A 21,283-nucleotide genomic window follows, 5' to 3' on the forward strand; every position below is an offset into this window, starting at 1 on the left:
TGTACGATGCAGCGCCGAAGTCGAAGCCATCCACTCCCGAACCCCGTTTTCTGCCAGAACTGGTATTCCAAGACGATCTGCAACTACGAGATACCAGGGCTCTAGCGCGTCTCACTACGACTTCTTCCATCTACTCAACTCCAGATCCTGGTCCTCCTCAGACAAGGATCGTACGTAAACAAGTGCCTCTCATGACGCAGCGACGGCCTTTGCCTCTCGACATCCAGACCTCAAATACAAGCGTGCAGCCACCCGCAAGAACCAAACGCGTAGATTCGGGCACCGCGATTGATCTCAAGCATATACCAGCGCAGGAACGGCCAATACCTTTCAAGGAGATCATGGCGGTGTCCACCCTTGATGAGCGAATGGCCATGTACAAGAAGACGCGCGAGTATTGGGCGCATGCAGAACATGGGCTGGAAGAATGGACCGCACGCGCTGCGGGACCGAAAGCGCCCATCACACGGTCGTGAAGGTGCAAGTCTCTTTCGTCTATTCCCTTTGAGTTTTTATTTTGCGTCTCTCTTTCTATATGATACCCCATTCACGACCAACCATTGTATACACAGTTTTTGTTCTGCGCTGGTCGCTCTGATGCGCTTTCGTCAGCAGTTCTCCAGACGCTTTCATCCAATATTGCGCGATTATTAAGACGCCAGACACGTAGGTAGGTTTCTTAAGTCTGAACCGACCCGAGATAGTGTTCAAATGCAACATCCGATAAAATGTATCCGCACTTTCATTCTATTGCAGACAAGAACGGTTAGCGCCTGCTCCATCCATGGACGCAGTGGCCACTCTCCGATAGCAGTAGCTCTCCACTCTCCACCTTGTGGGTACTCAGTCCTTCCCACACCATCGTTCCCATCAGGAAATATCTGTGCCGGTATCGCGCACCCCGAGCAGTCATGCGCCTTGATCAAAATGTCACGGACTTCTATGGACCTTTTGGCCTGCGCGGCATCTGCATCTGCAATCGAGGACTTCCCATTGGATCGTCGAGGTCTGTATACCGGAACGATCCACTACATCCGAACATATTCAAAATTGTCCGGTAGCGAAGAAAATGCTCGCCAAGTAGACACCGATATTGGTTATGAAGATATTTCGCGATTTTGAAGGCTTCCTCATGCAAAAGCCTATGCCGACCAGAACCAATACCCCAATGCACGAGCAGACAAACCCCAAATTTCAAAATCATATCTAGCTAACGATAGGAAGAGAGGTGAGGAATCAAGGTTGGCGACGGTGGCACTCAAGCTTACATCTTCTAGCAGCCCATTCATTCACGACAATGCAACTCTTGCGCAGGCTCAAACCGAAGCCGAAAGGTCCGCATAGGCTTGGGCGTCTCAGTCCGGAAATCCTGAGCTTGATCATTGAACACTTCTGTACGAATGATCTTCGTGATCTCGTCAACCTTTCCCTAGTCTCACGCGGGCTCTACCTATTCGTCGCATCCTATCTATACCGCGAGGTCAGGATTGATGTCGGAAGAGCATCCCACAACCGTCTACTACAGCGCTTGGCGGGACCCAACTGTCGCCTTGCGGAGAAGATAAGAACCCTCGGTATCACTGACACTGAGAGGGATCTTACGATACGATGGGATTGCCTAGCTACCCTGCTCACTAGGCTTAAGTATCTACGGGAGTTTGACTGGAACGGCCCTATAGCACTGCCGTACTACCTCCTTGAGATGATAGCTTCTCAACACCCACAAGCTCATCTGAACATATCCGTCTGGAAACCCATTCCCAGGCATAGGTCAAATGTGGGTCGTTTGAATGGCCATGTCCTAACTCACCGGATTGGTGTCCAAATAAACACATTCGTCTATCGCTACCATGGTGTACAGAGACTCACTGCCGGTTTCAAAGAGAACCTCGTTGCGTGGTTGGCGAGGAAACACACGCTAACGACGCTGGCTATCTTCAACGAGGATCCAGAGGATATCGAGGCTCTTCCACAGAGGCTAGAGTTGTTTCGCAACAGCAGCTTTCCTTGTATCGACGAGCTACTTCTTCATACTACCATTTTCACCTGCGGTGAATTGCAGCTGTGGGCTTCGAGAGGAAAGTGGGACAAGCTTTCTCTTCTACATCTACACAATATACATCAGCTTCGTACGTACCTTGGTTTTCATCTACAAATTTGTTCATGCACTAACCCAAGAATGCAGGGCACTTCATCGGCCTGGCCCCTCAGCTCGAGCACCTCAGTTTCCATTTCGACTATCGCATAGACACCAGTGACGACGAGGCTAAGCTAGTCAAACTACTGAAAGCCAATCCTCTGTCTCAACTACTTCACGTTTCTTATAGCGGTCAAGCGCAGTTTACTCCACAGCCCCTCTCACACACCCGCCGCGCTGTTCCTTTCATAATACTGGAATCAAATCCCAAACTCAAGAGATTACACTTGACCCGAGAGCTCGATTGTCCGCGTGGAGTCAGGAAGCTCTTCACGCCAACTGCGGAAGAAATACGAAGGGTTCGGACACTCTGCCCCGATCTACAGGTACTCAAACTCAACGTCGATCTATCCGCGATAACTTCAGAGTGTGCAGCTGTGTTCGCAGAACTCTCTCTGTTCAAAAACCCGATCGTGCTAGTAATGTACATGCGACTACAGTTCTTTCACTCGAAACTCTACGGAAAATTTTGCAGGATGTGCAAGATCCTCTTCGACACCGTAGTGGAAGAGCGTAGAGGGCTGGGTCTCCCATGCCAAAGGCCTTTCCGAATGCAATTCCTCGCTATGAGGATAGATAGACGTTCCGAGGGAGAATGGGTCCAGTCTAATTGCACCTTTCAGCTCAGTGACTCTGGCGCGTCATTCCAATGCGGAAACATCCCTGACAAAAGAAAGAAGCTGGACTTGCTGTCGATGGAGCAGCTTAGAGATAAGAGCAGGATTCAGCCGCTGTTTGACAGAATTTGGGATCTTAAGGGGTACAAGAAGGAGATACGAAGACGCGAAAGACGCAAGTATATAGAGCATGGCTTTGCTGAAGACTTTACTTTGCACAATCTTTGGGCGTAACTGATCTGGATTCGGACAGTGCGTCGCTTTCTCGAACGAGCGGAAGAGATTTGGAGGAAGAGTTTGCGTGTATTACTACGTGTATTGACATCCTCGACTTATGTTATACGATTCGAAATGCTGGGGACGGAAATTAGGCAAAACATACCGTGGGAGCGATGTAAAATCCATCACATCTTGCTGCCCACGCGCTATCAGAATTCAATGAATTAATAATCCCTCTGATAGTGCATCCTTCTGCCTTGAGTCTTTGAACAATCATAGTTTACATGTGGGTATGGCCCACCATGCGAACGAACGAGATCAGCAGTAATTCAATGAATGCGTCAGGCGTTTGTGTGAGTCCTTCACAAGCAAATTACGACATGGTATCAGGCAGATAGGAAGCTTTGACCCTCTAACAAACGGCCTACGGATACCTTCATGTACCAATGGAGAGCTTTGGTCTTACCACTACCTCCAGTCGACTTCTACTCCAAAGCCCGCCCATCATGAAGCTCGGAAGGTCAAGAAACGCTCGACAGCCGATGCAAGCGCGACTTCTCGAGCGACAAACTAACGAGATTCTCGACCTCATTCTCTCCGAAGTACGTCTCCAAAGTATACAGGATCTTCTCAGCGTCTGCTCGGTATCGCGACAGTTTTACGTTCTTGCCGTCCCTCACCTATACCGAAACACCATCCTTGACCTCGGCCGAGCTTCACATCTGCGTTTGCTCCGAAGGCTCGAACGGCCGGACTCTCACGTGTCAAAGACGATTCGCGACCTTCGTGTGGTGTGTGCGGATGATAAGCAAGTCGGTCATCTGGATAAGCTCCAAAGAGTTTTCGACGGGTTGGTGAATCTGGAAGCGTTGAATTGGTGTAGTCCATTCGACATGCCAGTCTCCATGCTCGACGCGTTGCACACACGTTTCTGTGGAGCACGACTGACTATTACATACTGGCGAGAACCAAAAGAGACTCCGGAATCGGGCGCTCAACCGCTGCTGGTGCCAAATTTGTCTATCATGGATACTTCTGCATCTATGATCACTAGCGTGAGCATCATTTTATACGAAAAGGATGAACACCAAGGTACATTTTGGGCGGGATTCCGGAAGAGTCTTGTTGGCATGGTTGCCAGAAGTGCCGCTCTTACGTACCTCCGTATCGTTGCGAAGAGCATAGGCGACAACCGTTGTACGACCACATCGCAGTTCATGGGCACACATACATTGCCGAAACTGGATACGTTGGTTCTAAATGTACAGGACTCTCCCATTTTTTCGTCTGACGAGCTGGAACATTGGAGTTCTCAAGGTGGCTGGGAGGACCTCACGTTCCTCAGCGTGTATAACATCCAGTCGCTTATACCCTTTGTCGGGCGAGCACCAGAGTTGGAGAGTCTGACCTTCCTCCCTCGCGATGGTGAGGACGCCACAGAGCTTGAGTCGCGTCTCAACGACTTCGAAGGCCCTTCTAGATTCCCATCACTCCGCCAAGTCAAAGTTCGGTCTCCCTGGGACAACGGTCTTCCTGCTCAATACACTGGCCAAGTGGTACCTTGGTACTTGCTTACGCTACTGCCATTGGATCAGCTTACAGGTCTAAATATTACCCGGCCTTGGGACGTCGCAGACATCTCTAGTGTTCCACAAGCAGAGGATGTTCGAAAAATCCGAATATCGTGTCCTAATCTGGAGGCATTAGAAATCGACATCTGGCTACCCTACAGGTCGAGCTATGGCTTACTATGGCCGACAGACGTTATTAGGGAGCTGTCGGCGTTCGAAAAAGCTGTTCAATTAGCAATTTTTCCAAGAGGGTGCCACCCGGTTTCCGAAGCTCGACTACCAAGAGCAGTGCGCGACAGACGTTACAAGTTTCGATGTTCAGCCGAAATGGCGTGGTGCTTCTGGAAGGAGCGCCGACGCCGAAAGGCACTTCACAAAATTCCGTTCTCGGTTCAGTTGATACACTTGTCGCGTTACGAATCAGAGGAAGCGGAAGCGACCAGAGTTCTGGACATCAACCATCGTGCTGAGATTCGCAAATGCTTTCTGGGTGTTTACTGTTGCCTCTACCGGTATTCCTACAGTACGATCTGCAGGGAATGCCTTGACAGGATGAGTGTAGCAGATTTAGAAGAAAAGACGAAGTCGCGATGGAAGTGCTTGTGGGGAGATCAGGCACTGTACAAGCGAGAAATTCGGCTTCGTAATAACCTTGTTGCAGCAGCAACAGGAGGATACGAGAACGATACCATGCTCTACGATATCTTGATGCAATCGACTGTCCAATGAATTGGAAAATAGCGGGGAGTGCGACATACCTTCGAGCATATACTCTTCGGAACAAAGCTTGTGTGACTTGCGCATTATCTTGAATACAAGTTTGCTCAACGTTGCTATCTCGACTAGGATAGTGAGACATGCCAGCGTAGACAAGACACAAAGAACAAGACAAGAACAATGCAGAATTTAAGCATCTTCAGATGATGAATGGAGGAACAACAAGAAATGTCTCGTGCACTGAAACAATCGAACCGACAAACTAACTCACATCAAGCAGCATCGAGAATGTATGTGTTAAACACGCCTCCCAGGACGATCGACATCCGTACCGCAGCAATATTCACCATATCGGCGCATCACCCGGACACATCCAACAATGTGCTACATCCTCGTCTCAACCTGTTCCTCGCACCAACCCCACACATGCGCCCACATCCTTCGCACCCGCTACACACAGTGCAGCCATGCCGCACTACACAGCCTAGACCCAAATCGATGTCCATCGCGAATGAAGCGACGACAGATTAGCGATGGAGGAATCTGTGAGTGGTGCGAGGAGAGACGGAGTAGTCTGAGTGTGCTGCCGAGGAAGAGCTTGGTGGACAGCTTAGAAGGGTTGGAGAGTAGGAAGCGGAGGTTGAGCTGTGCGATGCAGGGGTGGCCTATGGGTACGGATACGGACGGTGAGAGTGTGGGAGACGAGGAGGATGGCGATGAGGGAGGTGTGGTGGAAGCCAGGCATGAGAATGAGGGGCGTGGGCGAAAGAGGAGCTTGGCGCTTTCCATGCAAGGGAAGAATGATGCGAACCCCGTCTGTAGTGCTCCGGAGCCACCGACGAAGAGAACAAGGAAAAGACGCGCAATCACAAAACGACGATAGAAGACACGATTCAAAAGGGAAAAGGATACCATTGCACCAACTACCAACCCAAAACCCACATGCAAGTATAGACTATCCAAAAAGACAGGGAAGGGGGGTATACAAGAATAGTGCAAGCAAGGAGTCCAACAAAGAAAGTCTCATGACTGGTACCCCTCACCCACAAATGTATATATGTTTGCTCATCCCCATTCAATCGATTCCTCATCATCCCTCATCTCTCATTGCTTTCCCAACATTAAGTCGTTGATCCATCCGTCGTATCCAAAGGAGCCAAGCACGCCGTTCTAGAAGTACTTACATGAAATTGTCTGTTTAACAAGGAGGACGTCGTGAGTTGTACTAAGCGTTCTCCTGGTTCTGCTGTGGCTGGTTGGCGCCAAAGAGTCCGCCGAACCAACTTGCGCGGTTGGCGGCCTTGCGGGCCTTTGAAGCTTCTTCTTCGTTCTGGACGAGGCGAAGAGGTCGCATGCCTTTACCCGTCATAGGACCGGTGGTCTCACTGCGTGGCAGCTTTTGCTGTGGTGGAGATGGTGTGTCGACGTGGCTTGCCGAGGAAGACTCTGTCCGTGTGTCCACCTCTTTGTCTTCGGGGATGGGGCCTTGACCGGAAGGCGCCCTCGAGATGACTGGCGGACCGAAGAAAGAGTTGCGTGGCGAGACCATGCCAGGCGATGTTGGGTTGCTTGTGAGTCCCGGAATCTCAGAAGTTGAGCGACGGTGGTGGTGGCTGCCGCTTGGGTGTCGGCCTGATGTGCTTCGCGTCAAAGGAATGGAAGGAGCAGTGGCTGGATCCTCATGGGCACTCGTCTGGTTGGGCGCGGCGGGAGGTCCCATCATGGACAAAGGGCGTGGCTTGCGGTTTCCGCCCATGGCAACAGACTTGGCGCGCTGGAGGAATCCTTGTGGTTGATCGCTGTCTTGGGGAGGCGGCGGTGGTAGCTCCTTGTTCTTGTTGGGGCCTCCGGAGCCTTCGTTCTCGACATCGTTTCCTAGGACCGATTCGAAGCCCTGGTGTGTGAGCAAACGACCGATGATCTTGTTGATGTAGAGGGTGAGGGCCTGGTTCTGCGCCTTCATGCTGCTGAGCTCAGTTTCGAGCTTGCGCACGACTTCGGCATCGCCTTCCTCGGCGGACTGAAGCTCGTCAGCCAGACTGGTTGAAGGGCCGCTACGGGACGGTGCGCGGTCTTCGGTGTTGGATGTCTCGCGCAGGAAGTCGCCGCGGCTCAAGTCTCCGTTGAGCGTCTTCTCGCCGAGCAGAAGCTGGAAGCTTTCGTTGTCTTCCATGAGTCTGGCGTTGGTCATGCGCGTCTCGAGCAGTTGCTTCTCTAGTTCGCGCATACGTCCGCCGCCAGCATTCTCTACCTCCAACACCTTGACCTGGTATTCGGCGAGCTCGAGACGCAGATCTTCGATGATCTTGTCCTTTTGGTGGATGAGCTTCGAGTTGTTTCGCGAGTCGCTGCGCTTGACCGAGTTGGGTGGTGCAAAGGATGCGACGTTCTCGAGGTTCTGGGAGGAGTTGGTGCGGGATGGGTTATTGCGGAAGCTTGCTGCGAGCTGTGTTAGCATCTACATGACTCCTACGCTGATCCAATGAGTGTGACTTACAGGCTCGGGACAGGTGCTGCTCCTCTTCAGCCTCGCCAGTGGGCATGTTCTTGTTTGCCATGGTCTCCTTTAGGCGCTGGATTGTGTTCTGCATTTCTTCCTCCCGCGACTGCGTCTCCTCCTTCTCCTTGATAATCTGCGCACGTTCGGCCTCGTAGATGCCCTCGAGCTCGCGATGTTGGCGTGTCAGCTCGCGCTTTACGTTCTCCAACGACTCGACCTTCTCCTCTTCTTCGTGGGCACGTTCTTCAAGCTTAGCCTGCTCGGTGAGAGCATCGTCGAGACGAGAGTTGAGGATCTCGACCTGCTTCTGTCGCTCCTCTGCCTCGCTCTCTGCCTTTTGCAGGCGTTCCTTGAGATCTTGGAGGAGAGCAGCCTGCTCGTCTCGGGCGTCGTTATCGGCAGCATCTGCCTGTGAGGTGCTCAGATTCGACGATGCGGCGGGCTTCTTGACAGCTGCGCGCGCTGAGACTGGCGTGCCATTGGCGCCTCCGCGGACAGAGCGTGTTCGTGACACTGGGGTGGTGCCGTTCGTAGTGGGCGTCGAGGAGCGGGGGGTTCGGTTGGCAGCTCCAGGGGACGAGGAAGTCCTGGTGTTGACTTCGCGGCGCGGGGTGCCCGGCGGCTTGGTTGCTGCGGCGGTCGACATGGTGTTTGAGTGTTTTCTTTGTCAAAGGTAAAGGTGTCCCAGAGACTCGGGGTTGACAACGTCGCTCAAACAGGCGGCGGTTGCACACGAGGTCCGATTCTGGGGCGATCAGCGAGCGAATGCGCCTCGGGATGTGCTGATCACTGGGGCTGTGCGTGCGGCTGATTGACGTGTGGAAGCGGACCCGTTCAGCTGCAATGTTTTGAAGTTGGATATGCGACACACCACGTCTACGAGTGCAAAACGTGGAGTAAGGAGACGGGCAGCGTTGGACCAGTAGTCGAGACGGGTTCCCACCGTTAGAGTTGGCCCATAATCTCCGCTACCACGCCTTCCCTGCCCTGCATTAGCCCGAGATTACTCGCACGTGACAGAGCCGTTCTCCGGGAAACGACTCCCTACGCTGTAACTCGTAGTACGCCATAGCGAGCCCCTCTCCGCTGCACTCATTGCGCTCGGTACTGCCTGGTTTCAAGTTCATGTCGGTAATCTGGTCCAGCAATCAGTGGGTTTTCGCGACTTTTCCAGCCACATGTGGCGAAGTGAGCTCGGGTGGTTGCCACGCCTGTCCTCGCGAGACCCTCTTCCACGTTCGTTCCACGCACATATTGGGCACGTGCCCATTCAGCAAGTCATCGTGAGCACATCCTACGCTGGAGAAGTTCGTTACTCCGCTTCCTCTGCATTTAATCGATCGGACGGCTTGGCCGTAAACGGGCGTACAGAATTTCGAGTCCAGGCCGTGTAGCATCGTCACCTTGAAGGCTGTCAGAGTAGGTGTTACAAGCACTAGCTTCGAAAGCGCTGTTGGTTGTGGTATAGCCTCAGAGCGTTCTAGGATTGTCCAATGCGCTGCAGCGCCTCGAGACCACAGGACTAAACTTTGATCAAGTACTACAACTGAAGGCCTATATTACTATCAATATTATCGCGGTTACTGATCACACAGCGTGCAAGACTTACCATATCTCAGGCAGATACAAGAACTAGGTACTCTCTTCTTCTGGTATGTGGGCGGTCAAATGAGATGCAACAATTTGACACGCCCCACGGTACACGGCTGGTACTCAATCTCTTGGCTCGCGATAGGATAGTCTCTGTGGGTTCGCAACACCATCTCCAGGAACAAATTAGAATGCTGATTTACCTAGCGATACTCTGGTCTATTCGTTGTCGCAGAGCGCGTACTTGCATCACTCGACGAGCTTGAATTGGATGCGAGGCTAATACACACGCGCACTCATGTCCGAAAGGCAGAAGGTCGCTTGTGGCCACCTGGGCATGTTGCTTTAACGTTCGTGAAGGCGTTCCAGGTGTGGCTCTGTTCAGGCCGCATAATTGGCCTCCCAGGCCGTTATCTTGTCGGTGCGACGTTCAGTGAATCCTTCCCGCCGCGTCGGGTGACGATCCAGACTGCGACGAGCATGTTTGGTGTGACCAAAGACTACTATTCCAAGGTTCGTTGACGCCTATATGTGTTCGCAACAACGCTTGTCGACCTCATCTCCGCGGGCCACCATCATTTCCAAGGTTTACTTTGTATCGCTCACCAGACGCTCACCGCTACAACTGGTATTTGGAACGCAATGCCATCTTTTGTACGCTCGGGGCGGTGCTGATCCATCACATGATCTTTGCTGCTGTAGCCCTACAGAGCCGTGGCTCCACCCCGAGTAACATCGACGATACGCATCGTCGCCACCTAGGTACCTAGACGACTGCGAACGAGAGCATCCGTTCGACGGTTCGGTTATCTCTGCGGCACGGTGCGTGTTGCTATTTAGGAACAGGCTGAATCCGTCAATGCTTGGAGTGTGATGAGATGCTTTTATTAGCTCTCAACTGGCCTTTTCTCACATCGACGTTCGAAGCCTAATTTCTAGCTATTCTATTAGCCGCCCTACCTATTAGTAGGCCTATATTAGATAGCAGCTAATTCTAAAAAAAATCTACTAGCTTTTTTTAACCTAGCTACTAATACTATAATTACTCTAAATCTCTAAAAAAATAATAATTACAATGCTAGCTGCTACGCCTACTACGCCTACTACTAAAGTAAGTATAATTTAGTATAGAGAAATAGTACTAATAAGTATAGTAACTTGCTATTTGCGACCTTTATAAAGCACTTAGTATTTAGACTCTTCTTTTATAGTAAAAAGATACCTATCTCTACGTTATAAACCTTTAAAGATACTATTATTAAATATATAAAAAAGCTCTTGCTATTACTCTTAAGTAATAATAACAAATTCTTGCTATCTATAGCAATTATAACTACCTTAACAATGTTAAGATTACTACTACTATTACTTTTATTAGAGACTACCTTCTTAAGGTTCTAGCTTTTAGGCTTATCTTATAAACTAACGTTAGGAATACCTTAGCTACTAAGTATAATCTAGAGGCATAAGTTAGATCTATGTTTAGTAGAAGGATATACTAGAGATAGATTAGCTAAATATAGATTAATCTAAAATTAGTTAAGAGCCTTATGCAAAGCAAGGATTCTGCAAGCTGACTACTAACAACATGGCATTTGGGCGCTTGCACAGGGGAAAGGTGCTATTTTGCGTACCGTCAAGCCAAGCGTCCTTACGCCTAGTCGTGGACTTGGCAAAATGGACCAATCCGAATTACCAATCCGGGGCTGGACCACGAACATAGGTAAGCACCGACGATGGATCTACTTCGGGTGGGCGACCATTCTGGAGAAGAATGACGGCACCGGCTTGGCGCCGCGCAACTAATCGGATGTTTCTGTGTTTAATGGCGCGGTTTGGGATTCGGCGACAGCCTGTTGAAGGCGCCGAGAGGCAGTAGGTTTCTCGACTCGATAACATAGCTCCGGGATGTTTCTTGGCTTTTGTGGCACAGCAATCCACATCAACTGAGATATATCGAACTTGCAGTTTTTCTGCTAGCAATTGCCGCTCAACATAAAAGACGGCAGTCTAGTGTAGGCTTGAGTTCTTCGCCGGCTGGGGCTTGCAGGGGTCACCAAAGGCGCTGATCCCTATTCAAGAAATCTCGGCGTCGGTGCGGCGCAACGACGTACGGCAGTGTACGACGGAGGATTCCCCCAGAGGTGAAGACGGTAGTTTGGCCGGTTGTGGACTTACGCGTGCATCATTTACATGCAGCCGTTTCGATCCACCTATGGCTTGGGACCCATACAAACATCCCGAGGCCTCTAATAGACCAGTCGTGAGTGGACACCGCTAGCCTGGGAATTTCCCAAACCTGCCATGATGCTCGTCTGCTCAAATGCAAGTATTTTCATTTGATAATCCAGGACTGCAGAGTACCAGGGTCCAAGCTAGCAGCTTTAGAAGGGTACAGGTACCAAGCACGTCTGTTGGCGTGACCTAGAGACGCAGGGTGACAGTATAAATCGCCTAGGTCCGCCCCTCTGCACTCTTCACGTCTCACAGAACATCTCCTACTTCAAGATGAGGACTCAAATCTTGACAGCGGTCACTGCACTGCTACATGTTGCCAATGCAGGATGTCCCTACATGGATGGCGAGTCTGTCGTTCGTCGAGACGACAGCCCCCAAGCTATGTCCACGGATGAGTTCATGGCCCAGTATGAAGTCGACGACAAAGGTACCTACCTGACCAGTCCCGTTGGAGGGCCAATCGAAGACCAGAATGCTCTCAAGGCTGGTGAACGCGGCCCATCACTACTGGAGGACCAGATCTTTCGACGAAAGGTGAGTTGTTTACATAACAACATCAGTCATTAGGATACATACTAACTCCACATCTCTAAAGATCATGCACTTCGATCATGAGCGCGTTCCTGAGCGTGCTGTTCATGCTCGTGGAGCAGGTGCCCATGGAACCTTTGTTTCCTATGGAGATTGGTCCAACATCACGGGAGCTTCTTTCTTGAACGCGCCCGGCAAGGAGACCTCCACCTTCATTCGATTCTCAACTGTGGCTGGTTCGCGTGGATCGGCCGATACAGTCCGAGATGTGCACGGCTTCGCTGTGCGCTTCTACACTGATGAGGGCAACTTTGGTAAGTATCCAGCCTGAGCACCTCGAGAAGATTTAATCTTGCTGACGCCGCCTCCCTGTAGATATTGTTGGAAACAACATCCCTGTTTTCTTCATTCAGGATGCCATCAAGTTCCCAGACCTGATCCATGCGGTAAAGCCCAAGCCCGACTCTGAGATTCCTCAAGCGGCAACGGCTCACGACTCCGCATGGGACTTCTTCAGTCAGCAACCATCTTCCATGCATACCCTTCTATGGGCTATGTCTGGTCATGGTACCATCCGAAGCTACAGGCACACAGATGGATGGGGTATCCACACATTCCGATTCGTGACTGACGCCGGAAAGTCCAAGCTGGTGAAGTTCCGCTTCAGGTCCCTCCAAGGAAAGGCTTCGCTCCTTTGGGAAGAGGCGCAAATGGCTGCTGGTATGAACGCAGACTTGCACCGACAGGACCTCTTCGACTCCATCGACAAGGGCTACTTCCCTGAGTGGGTGGTAAGTGACTCCAACCTTTGTTCAGAAGCGATGATAGCTAACTAGATTTCCACAGTTTGAGGCTCAGATCATGGAAGAGGAAGATCAGCTTCGATGGGGCTTTGATCTTCTTGACCCTACCAAGATCGTACCTGAGGACATTGTGCCTTTCACACCTCTTGGAAAGCTGACCCTGAACCGCAACCCACGCAACTACTTTGCCGAGACTGAACAAATCATGTTCCAGCCAGGACATCTGGTGCGCGGAGTGGACATCACTGAAGACCCGCTCCTGCAGGGAAGAATGTCAGTATAATGCCTCTCATACACACTTGAAGTGAGACTGTTACTGACGCATGTATAGGTACTCATACCTTGACACGCAACTCAACCGCAACATGGGATCGCCCAACTTCGAGCAAATTCCTATCAACCAGCCTCGCGTACCGGTTCACAACAACGAGAGGGACGGTGCCGGCCAGATGTACATTCCACTCAACACCGCCGCCTACTCCCCAAACACTCTCAACGAAGGTTCGCCGAAGCAAGCAAACCAGAGCACCGGTCGCGGTTTCTTCACAGCACCAAGTCGCGGAACCAGTGGAAAACTTGTCAGAGCCGTCTCAAGCACCTTTGCCGATGTATGGAGTCAGCCCCGTCTCTTCTTCAACTCTCTTCTGCCCGTTGAGCAGCAGTTCGTGATCAACGCTATGCGCTTCGAGACCTCGCAGCTTAAGAGCGAAGTCGTGAAGAACAACGTGCTCATCCAGCTCAACCGCATCTCTCACGACATTGCTGTAAGGGTCGCAGAAGCGTTGGGCATGACCGCACCGGAAGCCGACGATACCTACTACCACGACAACAAGACCATTGGCGTCAGCGCGTCTGGTGAGCCGTTGCTCAAGCTCGACGGGCTCAAGGTCGGCTATCTTACCAGCGCGGGTTCTTCCGGTGACAACGCAAAGGCGTTGAAGTCAGCTCTCGCTGATCTCAATGTTGGCATGACTGTCGTCGCCGAGCACCTCGGTGCCAGCATTGACCAGACCTACTCTGCTACTTCCGCAATCCAGTTCGATGCCATTCTCATCGATGGCAGCGCAGAGAGCCTCTTCGCGTCCATCCCTAGTCTCGCCAACTCCAACTCCACGACTGCGCCCAGCCGCAACGCGACCGCCAGCGCCCGTTCGACTCTCTACCCTGCCGGCCGTCCTCTTCAGATTCTCCAGGACGGCTACCGTTTCGGCAAGCCCGTTGGTGTGCTCGGATCTGGCAACACTGCTTTCGGCGCTGCCGGTATCGAGGCTTCCACTCCTGGTGTCTACACTGCGAGCGACGTGTCGGCGGTTGTGGACCAGCTCTCTGAGGGTCTCAAGACGTTCAAATTCTTCGACAGATACCCATTGGACAACTAGGCAAGATATGCTGGGGTGACTGTGATGTAGTTCTTTTCGGTTCGTTCACGTGTTCGCGACTCGAGGTGCCCATTGCGCGCTCAAGAAACAATATATTTGGATACATCTACATCGTTAGATACAATGACACTTTTTGAACAAAACAATGACCATGACTCCTGTTTGTGTGAAGAACAGCTATCTTAGCATCAAAGCTCAGGGCCTGAACACTGACCTGAGCTCTGTCGCCTCATTTTTTCTCCAACATGGTCTGATTATGATCATGCGACTCTGAGATGAAGCCGTCGTAAGTAGATTGCTCCTCGAGCCTCATATTGCAGTGGGTTTCGGGAGTTCGAAAAGGTTCTTTACGTGAAACGCAGCGGATACCTCTACCGGACAGTTTGAGGTACGGAAACAGAAGAGGCACAACAGTAGTACAAGGAACGCAAAGGCAGGCTCCCACGGATGATTCGGCAGTAGTGGACGTGTGACTGGCTGTAGGTGCCAATGTTCGCGATGCGCAGCTTCCGGGCCCGGCTATGACATCACCGGCTCTTGCGCAACTTCCCCCCAGGCTGACCCCCGCTTCCCAAAACTCAAACAGTAACGATTCTCTGCCCAGTACGTTGATCCTGGAAACATCGCGACCGGGTTTGTTATACTCTCATACAGGTATGTCTCCACAATTCAGTACCATTACTCGCAGACTGCGCAGCGATGCGCATGGTCTCGCGGCGCGTGATGAAGCGATGCTCACGGGTCGTAGGTCTATACAAACACTGAGGTTACAGTAAACCCACCATGTAAGTCGCTTCCTGAGTCTTCTCCGATGCTGTATCATGATGCGCATCGTACTATCCCTATTTCCTTTCCCCGGTGACTGTGCGCAACCGAAAGAAGGGTTCAATGTATCAACTTGTATGCTCCTGTTCTACATGGCTATCGCGATCGCGGCCGCGATTGAAGCGCTCGCTGACCATGATACCCCTTCCACAGGAATCGATCACTCTCAGTGCGCTCGAAAAAGAGCACCAGCGGCAGTGGGGAGAAGTCCGCGCCCAAGCACCGCTTTACTATGGCTTCACTCCGAGGTACTCAGCAGCCGGAACTCTCGAAGAGGCTGTTCAAGATCATCAAATCGGAGAACCACGCGATTGGTGCCTACGAGGCTGCGGCACGCGAACGGGTCGGAATTGCTCAGCAGCTCTCCGAATGGGGCGAGGCTACAGAAGACGAGTCGATTTCGGAGGTCTCGGACAAGCTCGGAGTGTTGCTCGCAGAGATCGCAGAGCAAGAAGATATCTATGCGCAACAATTGGAGGAATATCGAGGCGTCCTGAAGCAGATTCGCAACACAGAAAGCTCGGTGCAGCCAAGTCGCGATCACAAAACTAAGGTGTGTTCTACGGCTATAGTCAGCATACTTCATATTAACCAGATCATAGGTTTCGGATGAGATCGCGAAGCTGAAATACAAGGAACCTCAGAGTACTAAGATTCCCCAGCTCGAACAGGAGCTCGTCCGCGCGGAGGCTCAGAGCTTGGTGGCCGAAGCGCAGCTCACCAACATTGTACGTTGAGTCAGAATTGACTTGTATCGTCTGCTGACCGATACAGACCCGTCAGAAGTTCAAGGAGGCATACGACCACCACTTCGCAGCCACCATCGAACGTGCTGAGAAGCAGATCATCCTAGCCAAGCACGCTCGCCGTCTCTTGAACCTCGTCGATGATACGCCCATTGTACCTGGCGATGTACACCCTCCATTCGCGGAGGCAGAAACAGCGCGCCAGGTCCTCAATGACGCTGAAGATGATCTTCGCCAGTACCGATTGGAGGTCGAGCCTATCCATTCGAGTGCAGGCAACCTCGGAGTGGGTGCAATGCCAGGCGCAGCAGCACCGGGAGTCGGACTAGGGGGGACAACTGGCACGCCGGGTCCCGAATCTACTACCTATGGGAGTACAGTACGAAGTGAGAGTCCTGTGGGCGAGCAGTATGACAAGGCGGGTTCCGCTCCTTACCCCTTGGAAGAGGCTGATAGGGTAGAGAGGCTGGAAAGGCAACAGGAGGAGGCTCCCAGACAGGAGGTTTCCAACGTGGCCTAAACTGAAGAGAGTGCGACTTCGGGGTAGCTTTCTGGAGACATTTCCTTTTGTCTGCAAGTACTAATGATTTGATACATATCCCGATTATGTCTTCTCTTCTGTAGCATGAGGTAATTTCGTAATGACACGTTTGTGTAGATAAGTTCAGTGGTGCCTAAAGTAATGCAACAAAGGTTCTGAGCGAATGGAGCACATAAGTTAGATGGATGCCTGGAGGTGATGATGAATGTGTAGAAGAAGCCCTGGGCCGTGTATAATCAGGCGTGTCAGGTCCCACCTAAACCCTAGAATTGTCCGTGCATGTTTGGCGGGGACCTCTTAGCGCGGAATGTGCCGTTCCCCAAGAAGACACATCGAGCTCTACGTCGTATCTAAATTCACGCGCACGCCCGCCAATACCGCCAATCCCCCTACCACTACTTTCCACCTCTTCCACTCACAGTCTCCGCTGTCGTAGCCATGGCGGACCGCAAAAAGAGAGATCGCTACGCAGCAGGAACGGGATACCAATTCGGCGCGAATACACCAGACGCCCAAGCTGGAGGAGTCCCCCCACCAGTAGTTCCTGGCTATGGAGCTCAAACGCCTGCATACGGAGCAGCACCTTCTCCTGGGTTCGGCGCCCCGGCCCAGGGCTACGGAGCGCCAGCACAGGGTTATGGAGCGCCAGCCCAAGGCTATGGACAGCCCATGCCTCAAGATCCGAATGCCCTCAACCAACAATTCGGGCAGATGAACCTAGGTCAGGGCCAAGCAGCTCCGCAAGTTCAGCAACCCGTTGCGGCTACCCAGCAGAACCAGCTCTTCCCTTCGGACCTCATTGCGCAGCCCTTCCACGTCTCCGAGCTATACAACCCTCCTCCTCCCATCAACCTGCCGTCCAATGCCGCGGCCACCCCCTCCGAGTTCGCGAACGAATCGAGTAAATACCTGCGATGTACGCTCAACACCATCCCCACCAACCACTCGCTACTCAAGAAGAGCAAGCTTCCCTTCGCCCTCATTATAAGCCCATATGCGAGCTTGCACGACTCGGAGGACCCTGTGCCAGTAGTGCACGACCAGGTCATTAGCCGTTGTCGACGCTGCCGCGCCTACATCAATCCATTTGTCTCATTCTTGGACCATGGACACAGGTGGAGGTGCAACATGTGCAACCTGACCAACGACGTTCCTCAGGCATTCGATTGGGATGCAGCACAGCAGAAGAGCGTGGACCGCTGGCAGAGACCCGAGCTCAACTATGCCGTGACCGAGTTTGTTGCGCCTCAGGAGTACATGGTTAGTACTGGCTGTACGAAGTGCATGTGAGACAAATGCTGACTTCGTACCTCTATCTCTGCAGGTCCGCCCTCCACAGCCTCTATGCTACTACATCCTGCTGGATTGCACACAAGGCGCTGTCAACAGCGGATTGCTCGCCGTCGTCTCGAGGGTCATCAAGGAGTCGCTCGGTCGGATACCAAACGCAGACGGTCGGACACGCATTGGATTCATGGTAAGCAACGCGCTTCCTGAAAGCACATGGTGCGTAAGCTAACTATGTACCAGGCGGTCGACAACGGCTTGCACTTCTTCGGCATTCCTCCTGACAACAGCGAATCCAATGAACCACAACAGCTTGTAGTTTCCGACCTCGATGAGCCCTACCTTCCCATGCCTTCGGACCTCCTGGTCAGCCTCAGTCAATGCCGCAACAACATCGAGACGTTCCTTGACCGCCTCCCGACCATGTTCCAAAACACACACGTCCCTGGCTTTGCGCTGGGCTCAGCTCTCCGATCCGCACATAAGCTCATTTCCCCACTCGGAGGAAAGTTGACTGTCATTGCCGCATCGCTACCCAATGTTGGTCATGCAGCATTGAGCCCTCGAGAAGACAAGTCGCTACTGGGCACCGGAAAGGAAGGCAGTTTATTGCAGCCTGCCAATAACTGGTACAAGTCGTTCGCGGTAGAATGCTCTAAGAACCAGGTGTCGGTGGATATGTTCCTTTTCTCCTCGCAGTACCAAGATGTTGCGACTCTGAGCAACCTTCCGCGATTCACTGCCGGTCAGACATACTTTTACCCTGGATGGAACGCGGCAAGACAAGAGGATGTCGTCAAGATTGCAACCGAGCTGGCTGACTATCTGTCTGCTGAGATCGGTCTAGAGGCCGTTCTCCGAGTGCGCGCTACCACCGGATTGAGGATGTCTGCATTCTACGGAAACTTCTTCAACCGCTCATCTGACCTCTGCGCCTTCCCGGCATACCCCAGAGATCAAGCTGTAGTGATCGAGGTCGCCATCGACGAAACAATTTCCAAGCCATTCGCCTGTCTCCAGGCCGCTGTGCTTCACACTACCTCAAGTGGTCAGCGCCGTATCAGGGTTCTGACTCTTGCTGTGCCTACGACTGAGAGCCTGGCGTCAGTCTATGCATCAGCAGACGCGCAAGCGATCACTACCTACTTCAGTCACAAGGCAGTTGAGCGAGCATTGTCGAGCGGTCTTGACGCAGCACGAGACGCGTTACAGGCCAAGATCATCGAGATACTCTCAACTTATCGCAAGGAGTTGGCAGGCGGCAGCATGGGCGGTGGAGGACTACAACTACCGCAAAACCTTCGCGCTCTCCCCATACTGTTCTTGGGACTCATCAAGAACGTTGGTCTTCGCAAGAGCGCTCAAATCCCGAGTGATCTCCGTTCCGCAGCTCTTGACCTTCTCTCTACACTGCCATTGCGCCTACTTACGCAGTACATCTACCCGTCTTTCTACTCACTCCACGATATGCCTGATGATGCTGGTGTACCGGAACCTACCACTGGACAGATCACAATGCCACCTGCATTAAACCTTTCCAGTGCAGCCATCGTGCCTTACGGTCTGTACCTCCTGGACGACGGTGTGAACCAGTTCTTGTAAGTACAAGCGCAGAGTCTGTATCGATATAGGGCTAACGTGACTAGGTGGATTGGCCGAGATGCTGTCCCCGCGCTCCTGAATGATGTATTTGGCGTCGAAGACCGCACACAGTTGAAACAGGGCAAAGCCTCATTACCTCTTCTAGACAATGAATACTCCGAGCGAGTGCGAGCAGGTGAGTTGACATTACTGATGATTTATACAGTCAGATTGCTGATATAAGGTAGTCGTCGAGAAATCGAGAGATCACAAGTCGAAGGGTGTAGGCTCAATCACCCTACCTACGCTGTACATTATCAAGGAAGACGGCGACCCAGCCCTCAAGCTATGGACACAGACCCTCCTTGTCGAAGACCGGGCAGACCAGGGTGAAAGCATCGTCCAATGGATCAGCAAACTCCGAGAAAAGGTATATCAATGAGTCAGCTGCCTGCCCGAAGAGAAGACTGACGTTCCACCTAGGTTGTGCAGTAAGCATCGGATAGATTTGGGCACTTGTTCATTAGGCGGTGTGGATTGGGCGGGTCAATACCGCACTGGCGCAAGATCCGAAGAAGAAATCAGCATTGCTTGGGCGGTGGAGTGATGACTGGGAGTCGCACCAAGCGAATCGTGACTTATACAGCAGCAATGTGATACCAGCTTCCATCTGTTTATTCTTGGCCACCTCGGCTGTGGCAATGTACCACAGTTGTGCGGCGAGGCAGCTGCCCGTCATTGCCACACGGCGTCAATGCATGGCGATGAAACGTAGTGCTAAGCTGTTGTGCGAGTACTGAGGAGGGGCCTGCGGTTAACGTGTATGCAAGACAGGCTTTCCCCGTGTGCATCTTGAGTTGCTCGATAATCGATAAGAGTCATACCTCGGTCTTCGCGCTTCGCGCACGGGCTATCACACGGCTGGAGGCAGGCACAGGCACGTTCCGAGCGTTGACTCCACTATCGCTAACCTGACCATGAGCGCGAGTAATGCACGGCTCCCTCAACACCAACGCCACCGCTGGCGACAAATGCGTCCAGACATCTGGCTCGCCCGCTAACTCAAGCCCGCATGATTCGGTAAAGCTACTATTTTGAACATGTAGGCCTGCATACACTATGTGTTTCACCAATCCTCCAGCTGCCGCTGCAGGAAGGACGAGTGTTTTCTTTGTAGGCACGGCGCACGATCCTCGTGTGGGGATGCGCCTACGCAACGTGTCAATAGCAATATTGCGTCTCGTTTAGGCACCGGAAGCGGAATCTTGAAGCATACAAGGGACAAAGTACGGTACAGACGACGCAACGAGGCGCACCGCGCAGATGACCACGATATTCGCGATCCATGGTATCATCCCGCGTCTGTCCGCCAGATTCCCTCGAATCATACACTGCTTGCCAGGAACTAGTCGGGCCACTGGGTCCTCCGCCTTTCTGTCAGCGCTTCCGAGCTATAGAGTGTGATGGCGACAAACTGTCACGCACCGCTCAAAGCCCAACGCCAGGCAACGCCAGGGACAGACTACCGTCTCTGACCGCCTCGTTCAACAGCCGCCTGGCGCCTTTCGCGCTGCAAAGACGCAAAATTTGAGTCGCTGAAGTCCGGCAGAACCACGGATGCTAGCCTTTCGCTTCGGCAAGGTACAAAGGTACAACACTTTTTGTGGATCTGGTCGAGTCCCCTTGCATCGGCGCTCGCCCACGCTGCTAGCTTGCAGCGACTATCCGCGTCAACCAATTACTTGGGCATGGCACTGTCAGCTTGGCCAGGCGGCCGACGCCATGCTCGTCTGCTTATGGCTGTCTTCTCCCAGGCGCGCAACTTGCCTTGAGGGACTGGCCAAACGCGCCGGCGCGTCCATGGCATAGCCAGCCATCATGGTCCCGATCTATCTGATAACACGTGAAACGGCAGCGGGCGTTGGTAGGTGTTTCGTCATC

The 21,283-nt window shown here is 52.3% G+C and overlaps 4 protein-coding genes across 4 annotated transcripts; 3 read left to right on the top strand and 1 right to left on the bottom strand.

Moving 5' to 3' along the window:
• Positions 1 to 6,546: 6,546 nt before the first annotated feature.
• Positions 6,547 to 8,467, bottom strand: J4E92_003863 (uncharacterized protein; the record flags this gene model as incomplete). The annotated part of the gene is made up of 2 exons (XM_051495256.1): positions 6,547 to 7,760; positions 7,819 to 8,467. The coding sequence occupies 2 exons, from the start codon at positions 8,465 to 8,467 to the stop codon at positions 6,547 to 6,549; spliced, it is 1,863 nt and encodes a 620-aa protein (XP_051354275.1).
• Positions 8,468 to 11,919: 3,452 nt separating this feature from the next.
• On the top strand, positions 11,920 to 14,362 carry J4E92_003864 (uncharacterized protein; the record flags this gene model as incomplete). Its single annotated transcript, XM_051495257.1, has 5 exons — positions 11,920 to 12,183; positions 12,245 to 12,494; positions 12,556 to 12,971; positions 13,027 to 13,256; positions 13,315 to 14,362. 5 exons carry the CDS (start codon positions 11,920 to 11,922, stop codon positions 14,360 to 14,362), a joined length of 2,208 nt encoding a protein of 735 aa, XP_051354276.1.
• A 1,057-nt stretch (positions 14,363 to 15,419) lies between these two features.
• Positions 15,420 to 16,453, top strand: J4E92_003865 (uncharacterized protein; the record flags this gene model as incomplete). Its single annotated transcript, XM_051495258.1, has 3 exons — positions 15,420 to 15,740; positions 15,790 to 15,915; positions 15,962 to 16,453. The coding sequence occupies 3 exons, from the start codon at positions 15,420 to 15,422 to the stop codon at positions 16,451 to 16,453; spliced, it is 939 nt and encodes a 312-aa protein (XP_051354277.1).
• Positions 16,454 to 16,912: 459 nt separating this feature from the next.
• On the top strand, positions 16,913 to 19,784 carry SEC24 (COPII subunit; the record flags this gene model as incomplete). The annotated part of the gene is made up of 5 exons (XM_051495259.1): positions 16,913 to 17,734; positions 17,799 to 17,951; positions 18,005 to 19,359; positions 19,408 to 19,538; positions 19,591 to 19,784. 5 exons carry the CDS (start codon positions 16,913 to 16,915, stop codon positions 19,782 to 19,784), a joined length of 2,655 nt encoding a protein of 884 aa, XP_051354278.1.
• Positions 19,785 to 21,283: the final 1,499 nt, after the last annotated feature.

The sequence above is a fragment of the Alternaria infectoria genome, assembly GCF_024043175.1.
Source record: "Alternaria infectoria strain BMP 0036 chromosome Unknown scaffold_5, whole genome shotgun sequence".
In the NCBI taxonomy this organism is placed as follows: Eukaryota; Fungi; Ascomycota; class Dothideomycetes; order Pleosporales; family Pleosporaceae; genus Alternaria; species Alternaria infectoria.